We start from the raw sequence: 19,066 nt of genomic DNA, 5'->3' as shown, positions 1-19,066 counted from the left end.
AGCGCCAAGCTGTCTGTGGAAAAGAAAAAGAAAAAAAAAGAAAAAAGAAAAAAATATCCCGTTTGGGGAGAATAACGTGGTTAAAGTCAATTTTCTTGATTTTCATGCCAATATATTTCCCTTGCTGTTCAAGCCAAGGGACAGAAAGTTTTTTATACAGTGGTTTCAGACAAGGCGGTTCTAATGGTGTACTTTTTGTTTTGATCTGACTCCTCTGTTAGGAATTATGGGTTTTTATATTTCTTAACATTGGACGTGATCGTCTCTTACTAGGTTGCTAGCTACCGCTGCAACCCGGATAAGTCTAATGCATGGAATGGTTTGTTATTTCAGTGATCGTCTTTTAATGTAACTTTATATAACCGTTTATAAAACCATAGGCATCTTATCATTCTTTACTATATGATTACAAACAGGTAAAAGCCTACGGCTTTTTCTTCTTTGGAATAGTAAGAGACGACCTGGCTACAAACTATGATTATGACATCAATGATCAATCTTTAACATGAAATGTTCTTTACTGTAATGGTTTGTTCTTTACTAGGTTTCGGACACCTCTGCAGCCATGATACTGATGGAAATTACATAATCCCTATTTTTGTTTCAGTTAGCATGGGCTAGGTGTCGTTCTTTATTGTAATTAAAACTTTCCCAAATCACACTTAATGCATGTCAGTAACATTGCTAGTTTTATCTTAATCTTAGTTTAAAACTTATTTTACTGCTCTTTTGAACTTATTTTTACTGCGACAAAAGCCACATGACACGCATAAACGCTAAATCTAAAGCAAAATTGACGTTGGGTATGTAAAGTACTGTTATGTTGTTCGTTAACCAAATTGTGCTCCCGCAACGCAAATAGAAACTGAAAATCATTTCATTGTATCCCTCTTTACTAGTTAACCCAATAAATGGATTTTTAAAAAAGAATAGGCAAAGAAACCAAGAATACAGAAATGAAAATGGTAATGATGCAATAATAATAATTGTAATCTAATATTTTATTGGTAAATGCAGCATGTTAAAAATATTTTTGTTTTTATCATTTGCTGTTTTGTCCCATTTTGAATAATCTGTAATGTTTGCTAATGCACGGTTGCCACCCCGACCAGTTCTGTGGACAGTCGAGATGTACCATATCTCTAATATTCTTGTTACTGAACGAATTTTCTTTTTATTTTCCCAATAGGTAACAGAGGTGCTGCTGGAAGTAATTTTGAAGACGAAGAAGAGCCCTCTCCAAAAGTTGTAGCCAGAACTGGTCAACCACCAGGAGTAGTGACAGGGATGATGAACACGATGTATCCGTATATACCTCAAGGAATACCAGGACTCCATTACCAATGAGACCTGCTGCCCCATTGCCACAAGGAGGACCTCGTCCTGTTTCCTGCTGCTGGTCAAGATGCAAGACCTGTAAGTCAATTCAATGTGCCAAGTTTCGTTACATTATGAAATATCCCAGCAGTGGCTAATGAAATTTAATTGAAACTTTCAGGGAATGTTGTGGGGCTGTTGGAATAGATAAAAAGTCACTGATTAGAACTATTAAAATAGAAGTAGATATTTTAATTCTTACATCAGAGACATGAAAAACTGGAGATATTTTCATACTATAAGCCAAAACTAAAATCTTAGCAATCAAATACAAGCAGAAAGTTAAAAAAAAAATCCAAAAAAAAAATTCTCTAAAGAAAAGTGAAGATCCAAAAAGTGAAGTAAACTTAAGACCAGCATAAATAAATTTTTTATTATAATTAAAACTCAAACCGACCAAAATTACAATTAAAGAATAAATGAAACCTAAAACAAACAGAAATAAAATAAACGATCATAGAAATATATAGATAGCAGGTACTAACATAGATTAATAAATAAATCGTAAAACAAGTAAAAATAAAATTAAATGTTCAAGTCAAGCTCAAAACGAATAAGAATTACTACACAGTAATACACAACGAGAGTTTGGCCATTGACTTTTTTCCCTTCCCTAAACGTAAAAGTCTAAGACTTGTTGTGTAATTTGTGCTGTCAGTATTCAGTAAAAATTCTTGTCAGTATTGTAATAGCCTTGGAAAATAAATAAAAAAGATGACGTCATCAAAAGGAAAATAGTCAAGGGGATTTAGACATTAGAGAGAATGACGTCATCAACAAGGTGACGTCAGCGTATGATTTTATCTTGAGTATATAAGAAACCATTTTCAAAGACAACTTATCATATAGTTACACATATCAAAACGAACAAGTTGTAAAATGTATCATCCTAAAAATCTTTGCCAGGAAAAATGCAGTGCTCTTAAACGAGAGGATGTCAGACTAAGGACATTTAATGAAAGGTGGTCAAAGAATTTTATCGATACCAGAGAGCTTGCAAAAGCTGGAAAGCAAAAGCATTTTTGGTACATTCATAATTTAAATCGAGAGAAAACAAATTTTTCCTCACCCACTAGGTTTTGAAAAATAACCCTTTCTGTAACTTCATTAAGAAAGAAAATCATTGCCTCTCAACATTTTCGCATATTAGCACCTCTTCCGGTATCGGATTCAACTCTGACTCTACTCTAAGTCTAATCACTATTTAAAGTTATTAATTAAAAAATTCTCCACAAAATAAGATTTTCAAAGAACAGTAAAGAACTCCATTAATCCAAAAATGAGAAAAATTAAATCAAATAATCCACCAAGTGTGAAACTACCACAAATCAGCATCGATAAATAAATAAAACTCAAATCGAACAGAGATTACAATAAACAACCGAGACAATCTCAAAACGAGCAGAAATTAACATAAGTTTTGCTCAAAACCCTTATGCCTTCCCAAGGCCAGAACATAATTTGCACTTTACTGAAAAACAACACAAATGAATGTGCATTGTCAGTTTAATATACATATACTGATATTTAGTAATCAAAATGTTAATATTATATGGTTTATTAAAGTTATAAAAGTAAAAGCATTTATGTTTACATATATGTAGTTTATGTATATGGAGTTCTTTACTTTTCATGGAAAAACTTACTTTGTGGAAATACTTTTTAATGAATTTCTGTTCGTTTTATATTGGCATAGTCTTTTCAGGGAATAAGAAAATAATACTTTAAATCTTTTCTTTTTTTAAATTTTTTAGTTTGGCCTGCTATTTGTATGCTGGAAAAAAATTTTCAGCAATTTTTAACAACATGCACCCTTTTAAAAATCTGGACACAAATAGTTCTGTTTACTTTCTTTGATAGCTTGGATACACATACGCTATTTTTATTTGGTTAAATATTAAGAGCAGAAGTAGCCCCGAAAGCTTGAACATAATACCCTCAGTCGTTTTTGGATGCTGCTGAGATGCCTTATTGGGAATTAGCATTAACACGGTGAATTTTGGTTTAATCTTAAGGCAACATTTAGTTTTTAACCATAATGAGCAAATGGGAGGGTCGGCGTAGGAGGGGCATTAGTTGCCCTCCAGTCACTTTCGACAATTAAAAAGGGCATCGGCCCTTTCTCTTTTCAATCAAATGAGCCTTTTTCGAAATGCTTACGACAAGTCCTTCGATACGATGTGTCCTGGTCGATACAACAACAACAAAAAAATAAATAAAATACATTATACCCTTATCGTTCTTTACTATTAAAATTTCAAGCCTTCCAAACACTTTTGACTATTAAAAAGGGCACTAGGTCTTGCGATTTCCAATCGAATTAGCCCTTTTTGAATTTCTACAACGCTTTCTATAAACACCTTATATGCCCCCAGGGCATAAATTACAACCCTTACCCTAAGGGCTCTGAGGGTGGTTGTCATCCTAAAGGACCTAATTTTAAGAACTTTCAACTACGTTAAACAAAACGACTATCTCAAAATTTTGATTGGATGTGTTTGGGGAAATAGTGGGCATGAGAGGGGTGTTAGTTGTTCTCCAATTACTTCCAACTATTTAAAAAGGCACTAAACCTTTCGATTTCCAATCAAATGAGCCCTTTTAAAGTTTCTAGGACAACACTTTCAATAAAACTTTATATGACCCCAGGGCATAACTTACAACCCTTGTCCCGAAGGTTAAGGGGGGGGGGTGTCATCCCCCCCGCCGGGTTAAAATGGTGTCAAAATGGCTATCTCTAAACTTTGATTGAATGTGTCTGGGGAAATGGTGGGCGTGAGAGGCGGGGTAATTACTCTCCACTCACTTTCGACAATTAAAAGAGGCAACTTCAATCTCCAATCAAACAAGCCCTTTTTGAAATTTCTACAACAACTTTCTATATAAACCTTATACGCCCCCAGGGCATAACTTACAATCTTTGCACTGAGGGCTCTGAGGGGGTTATCATCCTAAAATACCTAATTTCCAGAACTTTCAACTACGTTGAACAAAATAGGTCTCACAATTTTGATTGGACGTGTTCGGGGAAATGGTGGGCGTAAGAGGGGGGTTAGTTGCCCTTAAATCTCTTTCGAGTATTAAAAAGGGCATTAGCCCTTTCAATTTCGAATTGAATGAGCTTTTTTTGAAGTTTCTACAACCTCGCTTTCCATAAAAAACCTTAATTGTCCCCAGGGCATAACTTACAACCCTTGCCCTGGGAAGTGTGTGTGTGTGGGGGGGGGGGAGGGGGGGGGTTGTCATCCTTAAAGACCTAATTTCCAAAACTTTCATAACGTTGAATAAAATGGTTATCTACAAATTTTGATTGGATGTGTTTGGGGATAAGGTGGGCGTGAGATAAGGCTGGGGATAAGGTGGGCGTTATTTGCCCTCAAATCACTTTGGACGATTAAAAAGGGCACTAGCCCTTTGAATTTCAAATCAAATGAGCCTTGTTTTTAAGTTTCTACGACAAATATTTCAATAAAAACTTCATATGCCCCCTGAGCATAACTTATAACCCTTACCCTGAAGACTGTGGGGGGAGTTTCCTGCTCAAAGGTATAGTTTCCAGAACTTTCAACTGCGTAGAACAAAATGGCTGTCTGAAAATTTTGATTGGATGTGTTTGGGAAAGTGGTGGGCGTGGAAGGGGTGTTAGTTGCTTTCCAATCACTTTAGGCTATTAAAAAGGGCACTAGCCATTTCAATTTCCAATCAAATGAGCCCTTTTTGAAGTTTCTACGACAGCCCTTTCTAAAAAACCTAATATGCCCCCAGGGCATAACTTACAACCCTTACCTTGAGGGCTCTGACGGGGTTGTCATCCTAAAAGACCGGCCTTCAAGAACTTTCAGCTACGTTGAACAAAATGGCTATCTCAAAATTTTGATTGCTTGTGTTTGGGGAAAAGGTGGGCTTGAGAGTGGGGTTAGTTGCCCTCCAATCAATTTCGAATATTAAAAAAGGCACTAGCCCTTGGAATTTCCATTCAAATGAGCCTTTTTTGAAGTTTGTACGACAACGCTTTCTATAAAAACCTTATATGCCCCTAGGGAATAACTTACAACCTTTGCCCTGAGGGCTGTGGGGGAGTGTCCTACTCAAAAACATAATTTCTATCTAGAAATTAACTACGCTGAACAAAATGGGTATCTCAATATTTTGATTGGATGTGTTTCGGGAAATGGTGGGCGTGGAAGCGGTGTTAGTTGCCTCCCAATCAGTTTCGACTATTAAAAAGGGCACAAGATAGTACAGTTTCCAATTGAATGAACCGTTTTCGAAGTTTCTACGACAACTTCTTCGATATGAAGTGCCCTGGTCTAAAGGGAAAAAATTACAAATAATATATTGTGCCAACATTGTTCTTATATGCCCCCAGGGCATAACTTTAAACCCTTGCCCTAAGGGTTGCGGGGGAGTGTCCTCCAAAAAATCATAATTTCTATCTTGAAATCAACTACGCTTAACATAAATGGATATCTCAAAATTTTGATTGGATGTGTTAGGAGAAATGGTGGGCGTGGAATGGATGTTAGATGCCTTCCAATCAGTTTCGACTATTAAAAAGGGCATAAACCACTCTAATTTCTAATCGAATGAGCCCTTTTCGTAGTTTCTACGACAACTCCTTCGATACGAAATGCCCTCTTCAAAAGAAGAAAAAATACATTGTGCCAACATCATCGTTCTATGATTTAATAAAAAAACGAATTTTAAAAGCTGTAATTTATTAGAGTAAATCTCAAACTCTTTATAAAAACGAGGTTTTACAATTCGCAAGCTAAAATGCAAACGAAGCTTTAAAATATATGTAAACGATGCCGTAGCGAGAAACCAATGTAAATTATAGCACGGTTGTCCGCTTTTAAACGGAATCGAATTTAGCTTCAGCAGCCGGACTTCCCATCACCTGTTGAACATTGTACTTCGAACGAAAAAGACTAGTTTCTCAAAAAATAACATAGTTTTTAAACAAATAGGCTATAAACAACATATGATATTCATAGCGAAGTAGCGTTCTAGACATCCCAAAATAAGATAATGAGCTTTCCGAAAGAGCACTTTTTAAGCAAATTTGTACTTTTTGGAGACTCACGGAGAGTAAAGAGAGTGATATTCAGTAAGAGAGTAAAATTTCCGTCTTCTGCAATAACACAACTTAAATGAAGGTAAAATAGGAACAGATAGAAAAAAAAACATTGCACTTCGAACGAAAAAGACTAGTTTCTAAAACAAACAATTAAGCTTGGCAGATATTCATATATGGCAGAATAAGCTTGGCTGACATGTTAATTGCAAATTGTTAAACTAGTAATATTTTATCAATCGATCCAAAATTTAAGGCTTGTTCCAGATTCATGTAATAATCGTGCTCGAAGTAGTTTGCAATTTTGTTTACTGGGCGGTTAACATGAATAGCATATAATCCTATAAGTTTATCCTTTTGATTTTGCATCTCTTTTGCTTGTACAACAATGTCTCACACTTTCCCCTGTATTTCTCCAATCCATGGCTGATGAATCATTAAACGGGAATTTCAACATGCGATTCGATGGCCAGGAGTATTCGCAGCTACAGTAAGGCTCGGAGTGCTCAAAGGTTCTCCGTAACATATTGTGTCGAGTAGAAGCTACAGTCAAAACTATATTAATTTTCATCTGCAACCACCAAGCTATACCTCCCAACCTTTACTGTTACAAGAAGAACGTACTGCTCTTAAGCAAGAGGATATTAGACTCAGAACGTTTAATGGAAGGTGGTCAAAGGATTTCATCAATACCAGAGAACTTGCAAAAGCTGGGTTTTTCTTTATTGGCCACAGTGACCAGGTTAAGTGTGCTTTTTGTGCAGGTGTGCTTGAAAACTGGGAAGAGGGTGATGTGCCAATGGAAGAACATAGAAGACTTTTTGAACTGGGAAGAGATTACCCTCTTCCCAGTTTTCAAGCACACCTGCACAAAAAGCACACTGAACCTGGTCACTGTGGCCAACAAAGAAAGACCCAGCTTTTGCAAGTTCTCTGGTATCGATGAAATCCTTTGACCACCTTCCATTAAACGTTCTGAGTTTAATATCCTCTCGCTTAAGAGCAGTACGTTCTTCTTGTAACAGTAAAGGTTGGGAGGTATAGCTTGGTGGTTGCAGATGAAAATTAATATAGTTTTGACTGTCCACGTTTGAGTTCCACCAGATATACTAGGAGGTAAACTTATAAATGGGACTTCCAAGCCTTTTGTAGGTTCAACAGAAATTTTTCCAACATCACATCCCCGCACAAAGGGGCATATTTAAAAAAGTCTTCTATGTTCTTCCATTGGCACATCACCCTCTTCCCAGTTTTCAAGCACACCTGCACAAAAAGCACACTTAACCTGGTCACTGTGGCCAACAAAGAAAAACCCAGCTTTTGCAAGTTCTCTGGTATCGATGAAATCCTTTGACCACCTTCCATTAAACGTTCTGAGTCTAATATCCTCTCGCTTAAGAGCAGTACGTTCTTCTTGTAATAGAAAAGGTTGGGAGGTATAGCTTGGTGGTTGCAGATGAAAATTAATATAGTTTTGACTGTAGCTTCTACATCCCTTGTATCGCTCAAAAATGTCATAGCCTCCAGTTAAAGTAGAAGGTTTCACTGGAATGTTTCCCACATTACCTCCTTGGACAAAAGGACATGTTTGAAAGTGCTTCCTATGTTCATTTATAGGCACTTCACCCTCTTACCAGTTTTCAAGCACACCTGCACAAAAAGCACATTGTACCTGGTCACTGGGGCCAAAAAAATTCCAGCTTTTGCAAGCTCTCTGGTATCGATAAAATTCTTTGACCACCTTCCATTAAATGTCCTTAGTCTGACATCCTCTCGTTTAAGAGCACTGCATTTTTCCTGGCAAAGATTCTTAGGATGATGAAACTTACATATTCTGTATTTATGATGAACCATATCCATCATTTAGGTAATAATTTTCTTATTGAGTTAAGTTCATCTAACCTTTCGTGTTTATCTACCGTATCAAGCATAAAAAAACCTAAAAAAAAAATTAAATTAATTTTTAAATTTTCAGGTATGATTCCAGCATAAATTGCAAAATTTAAATTATGTCTCAGATACCATAAATATTTTCGCAGTTTATAACTTTATCAATTAAGAGCTAAACTAAAATAAAATAAACATTAATTTTTTTCAATTTTAACGTAATATCATAAAAATGTAAAAATTTTGTTTTTTACAGTTTTGGTTACTATTAAGACGAGTCACTCTTACTATACAGTTCTTTAACACGAACTGTTTGATAATAAACCTGATTACAAACAGGAAAAATAGTACGGTTTTTTCTTATTTTGAATAGTATGAGACAAACCTCAAGGAATCAGTCAGCTAACTAAGTCCAATATATGCCATGGTTTGGTATTCTAATGATCGTCTTTTAATATATCTAATCAAGAATGAGAGAATTTTCAGTTTTGACTTTCCTTATATACTAATTATGACGTCAAGGCGTATGACGTCATGGCGCATTGGTATTATTTCATGACGTCTTCAGAAACAACAATATAATTTCGTGTTTTTCTATTCACGTCATAGCTCTAATATAAAACTATGATGACGATCATTATTTATCTAATAGGGTTTCAGACAAGGTATTTCTAATGATGTACTTTTGTTTTGATGTGACTCTATTTTTAGGAGTTTTGGGTTTTTATATTTCTTAGCATTGGACTGATCGTCTCTTAGTAGGTTGCTAGCTACTGCTGCAACCCAAATTCACATATATATTTATTTATGAGAGGCAGTCTGGCCGAGTGGTCTAAGGCACTGGCGTTAGCCACCAGTCTCTTCGGAGGCGTGGGTTCAAATCTTACCGCTGGTATACGATTATGTTTGAAAGACTGCAGTGTGAAAAGACATCAAAAATGGAGTTTTTGGTGGAAAAATTTATTGTCTTTTAGAAATAATTTATTTTAGTTACTATAGATTTTTAACCCAATTAATTTCCTTTAAAATGAGCCATTGAACAACTCTCTACAAAGTTCCAGTGCCAAGCTATCTCTGGATACAAAAGAAAAAAAAAGAAAAAAATATCCCGTTTAGGCAGAATGTTGTGGTAGCTGCCACTTTTCTTGATTTTCAAGCCAATATATTTCCCTTGCTGTTCAAGCCAAGTGACAGAAAGTTTCCTATACAGGGGTTTCGGACAAGGCGGTTCTAATGGTGTACTTTTTGTTTTGATCTGACTCCTCTGTTAGGAACTATGGGTTTTTATATTTCTTAACATTGGACGTGATCGTCTCTTACTAGGTTGCTAGCTACCGCTACAACCCGGATAACTGGTATACGATTATGTTTGAAAGACTGCAGTTTGAAAAGACATCAAAAATGCAGTTTTTGGTGGAAAAATTTATTCTCTTTTAGAAAAAAATTTATTTTAATTACTATAGATTTTTAACCCAATTAATTTCCTTTAAAATGAGCTATTGAACAACCCTCTACGATGTTCCAGTGCCAAGCTATCTGTGGAAAAGAAAAAAAAGAAAAAAATATCCCGTTTGGGGAGAATAACGTGGTTAAAGTCAATTTTCTTGATTTTCAAGCCAATATATTTCCCTTGCTGTTCAAGCCAAGGGACAGAAAGTTTCCTATACAGGGGTTTCGGACAAGGCGATTCTAATGGTGTACTTTTTGTTTTGATCTGACTCCTTTGTTAGGAACTATTGGTTTTTATATTTCTTAACATTGGACGTGATCGTCTCTTACTAGGTTGCTAGCTACCGCTGCAACCCGGATTATATGCAAACCGGAAAGCTAGCTACCGCTGCAACCCAGATTATGAACTGTTTGATTACAAACAGGAAAAAGCCTACGGCTTTTTCTTCTTTTGAGTAGTAAGAGACGATCCTCAAAGAATCAGGCCGCTAATTAAGTCCAATATATGCAATGGTTAGCTCTTTTAATGATCATCTTTTGATACAAGCATAATGAAATTACAGATTCTGTAATGAGAATATTAGAATTGATCGTCTCTTGATAGGCTGCTAGCTACCACTGCACCCAGGATAAATGAAAGCTATTTAACAATATCAGTCATCACTACTAACAATAGTTCGTCCTTTAATGTACTTTGAAAAGACTGCAGTATGAAAAGACATCAAAATTGCAGTTTTTAGTGGAAAAATTTATTCTCTCCTAGAAATAATTTATTTTAGTTACAAAAGTTTTTAGCCCATTTAACGTCCTTTAAAATGAGCCATTGAACAACTTTCTACGATGTTCCAGTGCCAAGCTATCTGTGGAAAAGAAGAAAAAAAGAAAAAATATGCCGTTTGTGGAGAATAACGTGGTTAAAGTCAATTTTCTTGATTTTCAAGCCAATATATTTCCCTTGTTGTTCAAGCCAAATAACAGAAAGTTTCCTATACAGGGGTTTCGGACAAGGCGGTTCTAATGGTGTATGTTTTGTTTATTATCTGACGCCCTTTTTAGGAGCTATGAGTTTTTATATTTCTTAACATTGGACGTACTCGTCTCTTACTAGGTTGCTAGCTACCGCTGCAACCCGGATTTCAGCTATATCCGATGAAACTTACATATTCCCCATTTATAATGAACTGTATGTAATAATTGACAAATAATATTTATGATGAACTATATCGGTCCTTTATATAACTTTAAATTGAGCCATTAAACAACTCTCTATGACGTACCATTGCCAAGCTATCTGTGGAATTACTAACCTATACTATAATTAAGTGGCGTATAAAATTTAGTATAGGCAAGAGGTCGTTCTTTATTATATCACTGTGTTGTCGAACATTTTCCATTGCATCTATAAACTGTTCCGCAGTTGCCAATCCATACCTTGGAAGCTTTTCGTTAAACTGACAACATTTCTTTTGGATATTACTATGAAGCTTTGCCAAAGCATTTCTAGCCGACTTTTCAACAGCATCCCCTCTTTCAAAGAGAATTTTAATCTGTAATTTTGAATACTTTTCGTAATCCCGATAAAACATGCGTAAAATGTTCTCAATTTACAAAGATCAGCCTACATTTTTGCCATCTTCTTGTATTTCTGAATGTAATTTTTCCCTCTGTCCTTATGCATTCTTCGGTACAACCTCGCAGAGAATTTAATTTTTTCATTATAGCTTTTGTCACCCCAGTATCTACCCATTATTCTGGTAGCAACTTTTTTCTTATATTTGTTTCGGTAGTCTGTATCGTTATCATACCGTTCCTTGCTCTTTTTGTTTGGCTGTCTCAATTTTCGCATGTCTATAAACTACATCATTATAATAACGCTGTTTGTCACTATCAATTTTCGCATCTCGATAAGCCTGATCCGTTGAATACCTTTGCTTTTCTCTTTTCAAGATGCTATCTCTGTTTTTTTTGTAGTGCTCTTTTTTTAACTTGCGTGTAGCTTGCTTGATTGAAACCATTATGTAACCATTAGTTGAAATTTTATGTCCCGTATCAAGTATAAAGAACCTAACAAAAAATTAAACTAATTTTTAAGTTTTCAGGTATTTTTCTAGTCTAAATCAAAAGATTAAAACTATTGTTCAGACACTATAAATATTTTTGCAGTTTATAACTTTAGCGATTCTGAACTAAAAAAGAAAATAAAATAAAAATTAATTTTTTCAATTTTTACGTCACGTCACTCATTAAGTCATATATGGTTATTAGTACACAATAGGTTTTAGATATTACGTCATATCACTTATTACGTCATATATGGTTATTAGTAGATAATCGGTAAAATATTCGTTCTTTATTATAAGAAACTCAAACAATCAAGTAGCTAACTAAGTCCAATCTACGGAATGGTTTGTTATTTCAGTGCTCGTCTTTTAATGTATAAATATAAATACTGTAATCTTAACTATAGTGAAGTTGCGATTGCAAGTTAGTATAGGGAAGAGTTCGATCTTTATTATAAGCTCCAACCCAGATAATGTTATTTCAATGATCGTCCTTTAATGTAATCCCGTTTAGTATACTGGAAACAAAGAAAAGAGAAAAAAAATACCCCGTTTAGGCAGAATGTTGTAGTAGCTGCCACTTTTCTTGATTTTTTAGTACTGATTTTTTAACTTGTGTGTAGCTTGCTTTGATCTAACCATTATGTATTCATGAATGAGACCATTTACAGTTTTGACGTTTCTCATATAGTAATTATGACGTCACTGCATTAAAAATACAGTTTTTATTGGAAAAATTTATTCTCTTTTAGAAATAATTTATTTTAGTTACTATAGATTTTTAACCCAATTAATTTCCTTTAAAATGAGCTATTGAACAACCCTCTACGATGTTCCAGTGCCAAGCTATCTCTGGATACAAAAAAGAAAAAAAAAAAAAAATATCCCGTTTGGGGAGAATAACGTGGTTAAAGTCAATTTTCTCGATTTTCAAGCCAATATATTTCCCTTGCTGTTCAAGCCAAGGGACAGAAAGTTTTCTATACAGGGGTTTCGGACAAGGCGGTTCTAATGGTGTACTTTTTGTTTTGATCTGACTCCTGCTTTAGGAGCTATGGGTTTTTATATTTCTTAACATTGGACGTGATCGTCTCTTACTAGGTTGCTAGCTACCGCTGCAACCCGGATTGCTAGCTACCGCTGCAACCCGGATACAAACCAAAAAAAGTTTGGTTCCAGGATACAATAATAACTTTGAACTGAGAAGAAAAAACATTTTCTTCCAGGAGACAAAAAGTAAAACAAATTATAAAATTTTCATGTATTTTTGTTGTTTAAATTAAGAAATTACTATTACTGATTAGGCATCATAGATATTTTTGCAGTTTACATAATAATTTTAGCGATTAAGCCAAAAAAAGAAAATTTTGGTTCCAGGAGTTTCGGTTACTAATGAGACAAGTAGCTATTATTACTATAGAGTTCATTACCATGAACTGTTTGATTGCTTCAAAATTGCTCTACGATGTTCCAGTGCCAAGCTATTTGTGAATTTACTAACCTATACTATAATTAAGTGGCGTATAAAATTTAGTATAGGCAAGAGGTCTTTCTTTACTATAAATGAAAAAGAAAAAAAAGAAAAGAGAAAAAAAATATCCCGTTTGGGGAGAATAACGTGGTTAAAGTCAATTTTCTTGATTTTCAAGCCAATATATTTCCCTTGCTGTTCAGGCCAAGGGACAGAAAGTTTACTATACAGGGGTTTCGGACAAGGCGGTTCTAATGGTGTACTTTTTGTTTTGATCTGACTCCTTTGTTCGGAACTATGGGTTTTTATATTTCTTAACATTGGACGTGATCATCTCTTACTAGGTTGCTAGCTACCGCTGCAACCCAGACTAACAGGCTCGTTTTCGCCATAATTGAAAAACAATGCTTTTCCGTCGCTGTTGATAGGTATGCTTGTATCTATATTTTTATTGCTGCTACATAAACTGCAATTGCTCCTTCCAAAATTAATATACGAATTTTCTAAGAAGTACGCCTCCGTATATTCACTGCGTTGTCGAACATTTTCCCTTGCATCTATAAACTGTTCCGCAGTTGCCAATCCATACCTTGAAAGCTTTTCGTTAAACTGACAACATTTCTTTTGGATATTACTATGAAGCTTTGCTAAAGCATTTCTAGCCGACTTTTCAACAGCATCCGCTCTTTCAAAGAGAATTTTAATCTGTAATTTTGAATACTTTTCGTAATCCCGATAAAACATGCGCAAAATGTTCTCAATTTACAAAGATCAGCCTACATTTTTGCCATCTTCTTGTATTTCTGAATGTAATTTTTCCCTCTGTCCTTATGCATTCTTCGGTACAACCTCGCAGAGAATTTAATTTTTTCATTATAGCTTTTGTCACCCCAGTATCTACCCATTATTCTGGTAGCAACTTTTTTCTTATGTTTGTTTCGGTAGTCTGTATCGTTATCCTACCGTTCCTTGCTCTTTTGTTTGGCTGTCTCAATTTTCGCATGTCTATAAACTACATCATTATAATAACGCTGTTTGTCACTATCAGTTTTCGCATCTCGATAAGCCTGGTCGGTTGAATACCTTTGCTTTTCTCTTTTCAAGATGCTATCTCTGTTTTTTTTTGTAGTGCTCTTTTTTTAAGCTACACTTGCGTGCAAGCAAGCTACACTTGCGTGTAGCTTGCTTGATTGAAACCATTATGTAACCATTAGTTGAAATTTTATGTCCCGTATCAAGTATAAAGAACCTAACAAAAAATTAAACTAATTTTTAAATTTTCAGGTATTTTTCTAGTCTAAATCAAAAGATTAAAACTATTGTTCAGACACTATAAATATTTTTGCAGTTTATAGCTTTAGCGATTCTGAACTAAAAAAGAAAATAAAATAAAAATTAATTTTTTCAATTTTTACGTCACGTCACTCATTAAGTCATATATGGTTATTAGTACACAATAGGTTTTAGATATTACGTCATATCACTTATTACGTCATATATGGTTATTAGTAGATAATCGGTAAAATATTCGTTCTTTATTATAATTACTGTAATCAGTTACCACTTGGGTTTTCTTTTATGCAATATCATTACAAACAGGAAAAAGCCTACGGCTTTTTCTTTTTTTAAATAGTAAGAGACGAACCTCAAGTGTACTACCACTGGAACCACCATTTATATGTTACTATGGATGAGAGATCGTTCTTTACTGTAGCAACCCGGATAACCTATACTATAATTAAGTGGCTTATAATATTTAGCATAGGTAAGAGGTCGTTCTTTATTATAAAAACTAACAAATAAACACGCACCCGTGATCTTTCTTTTGGAAAAAAATACAAAATTCCACATTTTGCAGATAGGAGCTTGAAACCTCTGCAGTAAGGTTTTTTGATACGCAGAACCTAAACATGTGATTTTCATTAGGATTCTATAACTTTTAGGGGATGTTTACCTTTTTTCGAAAACAAGGCAAATTTCCTCAGGCTTGTAACTTTTGACGGGTAAACCTAAACTTGATGAGACCTATATATTTAAAATTAGCATAGACATCCAATTCATTTGATGTATCTAAGGGCATCCAAATTCCGTTTTTTAGAGTTTCGGTTACTATTGAAACGAGTCGATCTTACTATACAGTTCGTTACCGCGAACTGTTTGATACTACATCACCCTCACCGGCTTGACTAATAATACCGCTGCATAATCCTAATAATCCATGATACCAATGAAATTTACATAGACCCTATTCATAATTAACCAGACCGATTCCTTATATAAAATACCGCTGCAACCCGGATTATGATGAACTCTATCGACGCTTTATGTGAACTTTACTAACCTATATTATAGTCAAGTGGCCAATAAAATATAGCATAGGCAAGAGGTCGTTCTTTATTATAATGCTGCAACCCAGATTCACATATATATTATTTATGAGAGGCAGCCTGGCCGAGTGGTCCAAGGCACTGGTGTTAGCCACCAGTCTCTTCGGAGGCGTGGGTTCAAATCTTACCGCTGGTATAATGTTTGAAATACTGCAGTGTGAAAGATATTCTCTTTTAGAAATAATTTATTTTAATTACTATAGATTTTTAACCCAATTAATTTCCTTTAAAATGAGCCATTGAACAACTTTCTACGATGTTCCAGTGCCAAGCTATCTCTGGAAAAGAAGAAAAAAAAATATCCCGTTTAGGCAGAATGTTGTAATAGCTGCCACTTTTCTTGATATTCAAGCCAATATATTTCCCTTGCTGTTTCAAGCCAAGGGACAGAAAGTTTCCTATACAGGGGTTTCGGACAAGGCGGTTCTAATGGTGTACTTTTGAATTTGATCTGACTCTTTTGTTAGGAACTATGGGTTTTTATATTTCTTTACATTGGAGGTGATCGTCTCTTACTAGGTTGCTAGCTACCGCTGCAACCCGGATTATTGTAAAACTACTTTAAAAAGTATTTTATTTTTAATTACAAAAGTGACTAGATGTTGCAATTTCCTTTAAAATGAGCTATTATACAGCTCTCTATGATTTTCCAGTGCCCAGCTAGCCGAGGAGGAAAATCAAACGGAAAGAAAACAATATCCCGTTTGTGGAGAATAACGTGGTTAAAGTCAATTTTCTTGATTTTCAAGCCAATATAGTTTCTTTGTTATTCAAGCCAAAGGGCGGTAAGTTTCCTTTATAAGGGTTTCGGACAAGGCGGTTCTAATGGTGTACTTTTTGTTTTGATCTGACTTTTTTTTTAGGAGTTGGGGGGTTTTATATTTCTTAACATTGGAGGTGATCGTCTCTTACTAGGTTGCTAGCTACCGCTGCAACCCAGATCATGTAAAACTAGCAAAACATTTTTTAAGTCTGATGAAGATTTAACTAATGTGTCAAAAGTAAGGTTGCAAGTCGACGATTTTGTTTTGGCCTTATTATAATTGGTATGGTCAAATAATAATATGCATATGGCTCTTAAATCATACTTCTTTATGGTTCCATATGGTCTAGTGGCTATAATAGTTAAATTTCACTTAACAGGCTCGGGTTCGATTCCCGGTGTGGGAAAATTTTTAACTCTATAATTTTCGAACATTTGAACCTTTTATAATTTATAATGATGTATAATATAAATAGTGTAATCTTAACTATAGTGAAGTTGCGTATGCAAGTTAGTATAGGGAAGAGTTCGATCCTTATTATATTATACATTTGAGCAGGACACTCACCCCACAGTCTTCAGGGCAAAGATTTTAAGTTATGACCTGGGGACATATAAGTTTTATTGAAGTCTTTGTCGTAGAAACTTGAAAAAGGGCTCATTCAAATGGAAATTCAAAGGTCTAGTGCCCTTTTAAATATTCAAAAGTGATTTGAGGGCAACTAATCCCCCTCTCACGCCCACCTTTTCCCCAAACACATCCAATCAAAATTTTTAGATAGCCATTTTGTTCAGCTTAGTTGATTTCCAGATAAAAATTATGTTTTTGAGGAGGAAACTCCCCCACAGCCCTCGTGGCAAGGGTTATAAGTTATGCCTTGGGGGCATATTAGGTTTTAATAGAAAGCGTTGTTGTAGAAACTTCAAATAAGGCTCATTCGATTGGAAATTCAAAGGTCTAGTGCTCTGTTTAACTGTTGAAAGTGATTGGAGGGCAACTAACCCCCTCTCACCCCAACCTTTTCCCCCAACACATCCAATCAAAATTTTAAGATAGCCATTTTTTTCAACGTAGTTGAAAGTTCTGGAAATTAGGTCTTTGAGGATGACAACCTCCCCCCCCACAGCCCTCAGGGCAAGGGTTGTAAGTTATGCCCTTGGGGCATATAAGATTTATATAGAACGCTTTGTCGTAGAAACTTCAAAAATGTCTCATTCGATTGGAAATTGAAATGGCTAGTGTCATTTTTAATAGTTAAAAATGATTTGAAGGCTACTAACACCCCTTCCACGCCCATCATTTTCCCATAAACATCCAATCAAAATTTTGAGACAGCCATTTTGTTCCACGCAGTTTAAAGCTCAGGAAATTATAATATTGGTTAGAAAACTCCCCCCACAGTCTTCATGGCAAGGGTTATACGTTAAGCCCTGGGGGCATATAAGTTTTTATTGAAATCTTTGTCGTAGAAATTTGAAAAGGGCTCATTCGATTGGAAATTCAAATGGCTACTGCCCTTTTTAACAGTCTCGAAAGTGACTTGAGGGCAACTAGCCCCCCTCTCACGCCCACCTTTTCCCCAAACACATTCAATCAAAATTTTTAGATAGCCATTTCATTCAACGTAGTTGAAAGTTCTAGAAATTATGTATTTAAGGAAGGGTTGTAAGTTATGCCCTGGGGGCATATAAGGTTTTTGTTGGTAAGCGCTGTCTTAGAAACTTCAAAAGGGCTCATTTGATTGGAAATTGAAAGGGCTAGTACCTTTCTTAACAGTTGAAAGTGATGGAAGAGCGACTAACTCCCCTCTCACGCCCACCATTTTCTCAAACACATCCAATTAAAATTTTTATATAGCAATTTTGTTTAACGTAGTTGAAAGTTCTGGAAATTAGGTCTTAGAGGATGACAACCACCCTAACAGCCCTTAGAGTAAGGTTTGTAAATTATGCCCTGGGGGCATAAGGTGTTTATAGAAAGCGTTGTGGTAGAAACTCAAAAAGGGCTCATTCGATTGGAATCGAAAGATCTAGTGCCCTGTTTAATAGTCGAAAGTGATTGGAAGGCTTGACATTTTCATAGTAAAGATCGATGTGGGTATAATATATTATTTTGTTGTTGTTGTTATTGTTTAGACCAAGGCACTTCGTATCGAAGGAGTTGTTGTAGGAACTTCGAAAAGGGCTCATTCAATTGAAAATAGGAAAGGCTGATGCCCTTTTTGATAGTCGAAAGTGACTGGAGGGCAACTAACCCCCTCTCACCCCAACCTTTTCCCCAAACACAACCAATCAAAATTTTAATATAGCAATTTTGTTCAACGTAGTTGAAAGTTCTGGAACTTAGGTCGTTGAGGATGACAACCTCCCCCCCCACAGCCCTCAGGGCACGGGTTGTAAGTTATGGCCTTAGGGCATATAAGGTTTTTATAGAACGCTTTGTCGTAGACACTTCAAAAAGGGCTCATTCGATTGGAAATTGAAATGGTTAGTGCCCTTTTTAATAGTCAAAAGTGATTGGAAGGCAATTAACACCTCTGCCACGCCCATCATTTTCCCAAAAACATCCAATCGAAATTTTGAGACAGCCATTTT

The 19,066-nt window shown here is 35.4% G+C and overlaps 1 protein-coding gene across 1 annotated transcript; it reads right to left on the bottom strand.

Annotated features, from left to right (window-relative positions):
- Positions 1 to 7,655: 7,655 nt before the first annotated feature.
- LOC148946628 (putative inhibitor of apoptosis) lies at positions 7,656 to 8,314 on the bottom strand. Its single transcript, XM_089096373.1, has 2 exons — positions 8,089 to 8,314; positions 7,656 to 8,023 (listed from the first exon to the last, which is right to left on the bottom strand). The coding sequence occupies exons 1-2, from the start codon at positions 8,312 to 8,314 to the stop codon at positions 7,656 to 7,658; spliced, it is 594 nt and encodes a 197-aa protein (XP_088952499.1).
- Between the last annotated feature and the right edge of the window lie 10,752 nt (positions 8,315 to 19,066).

Source organism: Artemia sp. Qi Xiang Cuo, chromosome 11, assembly GCF_049724085.1.
Source record: "Artemia sp. Qi Xiang Cuo chromosome 11, ASM4972408v1, whole genome shotgun sequence".
Classification (NCBI taxonomy): Eukaryota; Metazoa; Arthropoda; class Branchiopoda; order Anostraca; family Artemiidae; genus Artemia; species Artemia sp. Qi Xiang Cuo.
Note: the sequence above shows the minus strand (reverse complement) of the source record. Positions and strands in the feature narration are given on the sequence as shown.